The sequence below is a fragment of the Sprattus sprattus genome (genome assembly GCF_963457725.1).
Source record: "Sprattus sprattus genome assembly, chromosome: 3".
Taxonomy (NCBI): domain Eukaryota; kingdom Metazoa; phylum Chordata; class Actinopteri; order Clupeiformes; family Clupeidae; genus Sprattus; species Sprattus sprattus.
The window spans coordinates 23,503,373-23,509,924 of NC_137922.1; the positions used below are offsets into that span (position 1 = coordinate 23,503,373).

Below are 6,552 nucleotides of genomic sequence, written 5' to 3' on the forward strand. Positions count from 1 at the left end.
GTGTACTACTCTCTTCAGAGAACAGCAGAAACGGGATCTAACCAGAGTGGAAAGAGAAGTGGGAGGCCCCGGTGCACAACTCAGCAAGAAGACAAGTTTATTAGAGTGTGTAGTTTAAGAAATAGACGCTTCACAGGTCCTCAACTGGCAGCTTCTTTAAATTGTACCCGTAAAACGCCAGTGTCACCTTCTACAGTGAAGAGGCGACTCTGGGATGCTGGCCTTCTGGGCAGAGTGGCAAAGAAAAAGCTATTTCTGAGACTGGCCAATAAAAAGAAAAGATTGATATGGGACAAAAAAACACAGACATTGGACAGAGGAAGATTGGAAAAAAAATTCTGGACGAATTTAAAGTTTGAGGTGTTTGGATCATACAGAAGAACATTTCTGAGACGCAAAACAGGTGAAAAGATGCTGGAAGAGTGCCTGACGCCATCGGTCAAGCATGGTGGAGGTAATGTGATGGTCTCGGCCTGCTTTGGTGCTGGAAGTGGGAGATGTGTCCAAAGGGATTTTAAATAAGGAGGGCTTTCACTCCATTTTGCAACGCCATGCCATACCCTGTGGACAGCGCTTGATTGGAGCCAATTTCCTCCTACAACAGGACAATGACCCAAAGCGTACCTCCAAATTATGCAAGAACTATATAGGGAAGGAGCAGGCAACTGGTATGCTGTCTGTAATTGAGTGGCCAGCGCAGTTACCAGATCTCAACCCCATTGAGCTGTTGTGGGGGCAGCTTGGCCGTATGGTACGCAAGAAGTGCCCAGCCAATTTGTGGGAGGTGCTTCAGGAAGCGTGGGGTGAAATTACCTCTACAAATTAACAGCTAGAATGCCAAAGGTCTCCAATGCTGTAATTGCTGCAAATGGAGCCTTTCTTGACAGAAGCAAAGTTTGAAGAACAAAATTAATAATTCAAATAAAAATCATTATTTCCAACGTTGTCAATGTTTTGACTATATTTTCTAATCATTTTGCAACTCATTTGACAAGTGTGAGTTTTCATGGAAAACATGAAATTGTCTGGGTGACCCCAAACTTTTGAACGGTAGTGTATGTAAAAAAAAAAAAAAGAAACATGTATGCATGAAAAAAACACACCCACACCCTTTTTATAACTGAAAAACTGAAAACTCAAATGGAACGTTGACCCTTCACATTCACAAACGTATGATCCCAGTTGGAACCCTGGTTCAGGTGGTCTAATGATGAGACTACCTGTGAACGAGCGTAGTAGCCCAACAGCCATATTAGCCCAACAGCGTGCCCCATGCCCACTCCCCTGGTGCCACACAGTTACCTGGACTGGGTGCAGTTTGGTCTTGGTGTTGCCGATGCCCTCCACTGTGGTCACGGCTGCCCCCTGCAGCTGGCACACGGGCAGCAGGCAGGCGTTCACCGCACAATGGCTGAGACGTGAAGGTCAACTCTGACACACATTCAGTGACCACACAAATGTCAAAGGGAACGTTATCTAAAAACACTGTGGGCGAATTCTGAGACGACTTTTGCCGGGAGCTTTGAACTGGACAATGTCAAGTTGAAATCAGGGATGGAAATAAGTAACCTGCGAATACATATAGTGAGACCTTATTATTATTACTATACCTACATGAGCAGTATTGCAGTCAACCGACTTTGAAGTGATAAGCCATATCTGAAATGAATGGGCTAAATGGTAACCCTCCCTTTTTCCCGTTGACATAGAAAGTAAAACAACCACACCCTGCTTCCCCTGCCGTTTTCCCTCTTCCTCAACCACCACCACAACACTGCAGAGTGTCTCTCCTCTCTGACCTTGTCTCCTGACCTCATCTGGCCTTATTTGAGATCAGTAGGCTCCTTTGTAACACTGCTGGGACTTTGTTTAACATTAAGCACTCGTTAGGAAACCTACTTACTGCTGTGTTTTGGCGCCACATTTTCAACTGTATATTTAGAAAACAATTAGTGAGCAATGTTCCTCTCTGTCCTCCCCTGTTGACCTCATCTAGCTCACTGGAGTTTGGTCATCACTGGCTGGCCGGGTTCTCATATGTGCCGTGGTCCAAACTCAGTTCTTGTAAAAGAAACCTTTTTTATTCAGAAAGGCGTTTCTTACTTTTTAAATGTATTTTATTCTAGGTTGTTTTTAACTATGTTCTAACTATGTATTGTGGCACTCTGAGATTCTGTTGAATGTAGAGTGGGCTATAAATTAAATGAATTATTATTATTATTATTATTATTATTATTAATAAGTAATAAGGTTCGAGAGGCAGTACTGTATCGTAACAGGTCGTACAGTACCTTTATCGCTGATTAAAGCACACCCCGGAACTCACTCTCAGAATGCTTGATTTCATCTACCCGTGTTATAATAAAGGATACACAATGGTCCTGGTGTGGACCTGGTAGCGGGACAGCATGGCTGTGCAGGCCCCACAGCCTCCTCCTCCGCAGCCATACTTGGTACCCGTCAACCTCACTGTCACAGGGGAAGGTCAAGGAAAACACTGATTTAAACAACATTTTGAAGTGTTGCTAGTGCTGTGTGATTAATGTATCACTTCAGGAAAGTGGCTGGGGTGTTTTGTGACACACCACTAGCAAAAGAAAAGAGAACCTCCTGGGGGTGGCAAATGTTTATTTCTGCCAATGTTGTTTTTCTGCTGAAGGGTAGCTCAATCAGAAGACAGGCACTAAAGGGTATAGCCAATACCAGCAAAGTAGTGGATTCAATTCAAAAGATCTGCACACAGATCAATAAATGCATAGCTGCACTCCACAATTGCATGAAGTGCAAAAAGTTACCACAGGACGGCAACGAAATATGCATAAAAATTCAATAAAATAAAAAAATGAGTTTTTGGACATTTAAAAAAAGCACTCAGAAGAGTAGGCTATGTAAATCACAGTGTGCGGAAAATTGGTATACAAGACCAATAACTAAGTAGCGAACACAACTCTCACATTGCACTGTATTGAAGGATACTCTTTTTTCGTAGGTATGACAACAACATAGTTTCAGGATCAACATCGCGCTCAGTGACCTAGAAAGACAAAATCTTAATATCACATTCATGTCTGCATGACTTCAATTCAAATAGCTCACATGTTCATGCAACAAATGCAACATTTCACACTACTATATGACTTCATTAATACCATTCACGGAACAAATTCAATTCATATCAAACTTCACCCCAGCAGCGTGAGTTGCTAACACAATGTGCACTCTGAAATAAGTTAAAAGTTGGTTACCTTTTTCCCGTTGACATAGAAAGTCAAATAACCACACTCTAGTTCCCCTGCCATTTTCCGTTTCTTAACCACAACCAGCACCACAACACCGCAGAGTGGCTGTGGCTCTCCTCTCTCTCAGTCCTCCTCTGCTGACCTTATCTACCCTTAAAGTGATACGTCATATTTGAGATCTGAAGACTCCAGTGGCAGCTGCCACCCTAAAAAAATTGCTTGCCACCCCACTTGCCATCCAGGTTTTCAGAAGTGTCTCCTATAATATACTCTACATGTATTGAATGGTATTATATTTTTGATACTTAAGCTGTTGATCTCTTTGATAACTTCGAAAAAATCTTTAAGTTCTCCCTCCCTTGTAAAATGGTTGAGTCCACGAGCGCCCTTTGCTCTCACCGTGACCGTGGTGGTTTCCCATCTCCCGCTCTAATCCAGTGAGGAAATAAACTGTCCGAAAACATTTGAGAAGCCAAAAACTAACTGGAGACAAGCCTACTGTAGGCTTGCAGTGCTGAAAAACCTACGGTACTGCTGAATCGTGAATAAAGAAAATGTGATGGGATGGCATATGTGATAGACAGTGCCGTTGTCATTTCAATCGTTTATTTAATTGCTAGCTTGCAAAAGTCGGTAGCATACAGTAGCTAGCTCGCCATACAGTTTGCTTGTGCTAACTAGCCCCGAAGTTACTGCACTGTTAGCTTAGCTAACCAACTTCTTACTAACGTCTTTAGTACATTAAGGTGGACTGATTTTTTTCAGTTTTTATTTTCATTACGTATGTAACCTAACTGTTAAACTATTCCGTAATCAAATTATAGATACCACTAACCAAACTAACTTCTCAAAAAAAGCCTTTTTCTGGCTGTTTTTAAGGTACTCCGTCATGAAGCCTACAGTAAACTCAGTAACAGTAAAAATTGTGCGTTCTTTTGTCCACCCTATCTTTCGCTAGCTAGTTAGTCTAGCTTTGCTTTGGTATAAATTATTTTGTATGTGATAACCTAATACATACAGAACAAGCCATTAGAAGTTCAATTGGTCATTAAGAAAAGCATTTGTCATTATGAAGGGAAATATGTCAATATTACATTTAGTGCTGTGGGTTTTAAATGCAGTTTTCTTTTGTTAGAGAAATCAAAGTTGGACTTGAAAAAAAAACTAAATGTAAGCTCCATTAGATCATAGCCTATTTTACTTACCATCCAAATGCGAGTAAGCACTAAATCAAACTGATGGCACTGTTCAGATATCAGATCCTCAGCTAAACCACTAGTAATATTGCAGTTTCAGGGCCCAAAAATGAACAGAAAAGGTCAGGACATCAGCACTTTTTTTTTTAAGAAAAGGCTTTTTGTAACAATATTTAGACCCTTGGCAACACATTGCTGTTGTCTGTTTTCACTATCTGGATTTGTATAAATATACATATAGACACCAGGCATATGTGTGTGTGTGTGTGATATGCCACCCTTGAATTTCAACTTGCCAACCCATGTAAAATGTTCTAGATTCGCCACTGGTAGGCTCCTTTGTAACTGGCCGTGGAGTTTCGTGTAACCTTGAGCACTCGTTATAGTCATATATTTTAGAAGATTAGTGTAGGCTATTTGAATGTCATTCTTGCAATGTGCGCCTTTCAAACTGTGCAGACTGTTTAGAAACATCTAAACAACATCTGGCCCTTTTGTTGAGCGATTAAAACACAAAACAAAGAGTAAGCTCTGCTGTTTACTTTTTTGTCCATTACTATCCATAGGCTATTTGAAAAACTCAAGATATTATCAATTTCTCAGACGTTGAAAAAACCAACAGTGTTATTTAAATGTTTGCTCCGGAAACAGTAAGGTTTTTGATTGTGAAATTCTCTGGACAAAGTATCCGACCATGAATGAAACTTGGGTGTTTTTGTCACTAGATGGCAGTACAGGTCAACGCAAAGGTAGTCTGCAGAAAATCGGGACAACACCCAGGCCTATAATGTTCCTCTAGGTATTTTCTGATTGTTATTTTTTACGGAGGTGACATAGACAGGAGAACAGATCAAGTCAGTATAACAAGCATACTTCTGCATGAGTTCAACTTTAATAATCAGTTGTACATAATAGAATTGATGAGTGACTCCATCACACATGACGCTACTCTGACCTCACCTTGCTTTGAAATAACAGCAACCAATCAACCGCTCAATACTGTTGGTTTATGAGATGTGTGGTAATACCCGTGTGTTTGGGCCTGTTCTGTTTCCTACACTCCTCGTGTCCTGGAGCTGAAACAGGCTTGGCTGACTAAACACATGTGAGCCATGCTGATGTGAGTGTGTGTGTGTGTAAGAACAGTGTGTGTGTTTGTGTGCTTGTGTAAGTGTGCGTGTGTGTGTGTGAGAGAGAGAAATGGGGCTCAGAGAGTTTTAATTTGTGTGTGTGTTTGTGTGTGAGAGAGAGAAAGAAAAAAGAGAGAGAGAGAAAGAAAGAAAGAGTTGAACAAATAATTTCTAGCAGTGCCATAAGTTTTGACCCCTTTTCTGTCGGTCTTGGTGCATGAAGGGTCAGGAGAGAGAGAGAGAAAAAGGGAGAGAGTGAGAAAGGAAGAAAGACTTGAACAAATCATTTCTAGCAGTGCCATCAGGCTGGGGGAGTTTTTACCCCTATTCTGTAGGTCTTGGTGCATGAAGGGTCAGGAGCGCCCCCTGCTGATCACATGATTAGAACTCATCCTTCCCTTGGGCTTGCTTAGGCAAACACCCCACCCCCACACACACACACACACACACACACAAACACCCCCCACACCTCCATCAGAGTCAGCCTGTTCAGCAACTCCCCAGCCAGAGACACACAAGAGCAAACTGAGAGCAAACCTGTCATTATGTGGCTACGCTACACACTATTTAATCTCATGCTGAGAAATTCCTCAGTCTCATAAAGCATACAAATCAGAAAAGCCCAAAGACAGACCAAGCAATATATCTATTGTTAAGCATTGGTACAACAAAAGTGAAATATCTATTGTTTACCATTGGTATAACAAAAGTGAAATCTCTATTGTTTAGCATTGGTACAACAACAGTTAAATACACAGACGAGTGTGTTTAGCACAAATAACATGCTCTTAAAAGAAAATACTGTTTTTCTTGGGTGTGTGTGGTGGACTTAAAACAACAATGACATCAGACACTTTCTCTGACAAATGCTCTAATCTTCTTTGTAACCTTTGGCTGGTTCTGCGCAGTTCATGAATCATCTCAGTGTCTCAAGTGACGACAGCATAACACACACACACACACACACACACACACACACACACACAC

General features: G+C 41.3%; 1 protein-coding gene across 4 annotated transcripts in view; it reads right to left on the reverse strand.

Moving 5' to 3' along the window:
- aox6 (aldehyde oxidase 6) overlaps window positions 1-3,335 on the reverse strand; it is a 30,683-nt gene extending 27,348 nt beyond the window's left edge. For all 4 annotated transcript variants that reach the window (XR_013968580.1, XM_080834865.1, XM_080834864.1 and 1 more), the window contains exons 1-4: window positions 3,246-3,335; window positions 2,977-3,034; window positions 2,373-2,469; window positions 1,303-1,411 (exon numbers count right to left, since the gene is read on the reverse strand). Coding sequence is in view for 3 of the 4 variants with exons in the window: in XM_080834865.1 (XP_080690991.1) it covers window positions 1,303-1,411; window positions 2,373-2,469; window positions 2,977-3,034; window positions 3,246-3,299 (318 nt within the window). In the remaining variant the exon portion in view is untranslated. The remainder of the gene's footprint in view (window positions 1-1,302; window positions 1,412-2,372; window positions 2,470-2,976; window positions 3,035-3,245) is intronic.
- Window positions 3,336-6,552: the final 3,217 nt, after the last annotated feature.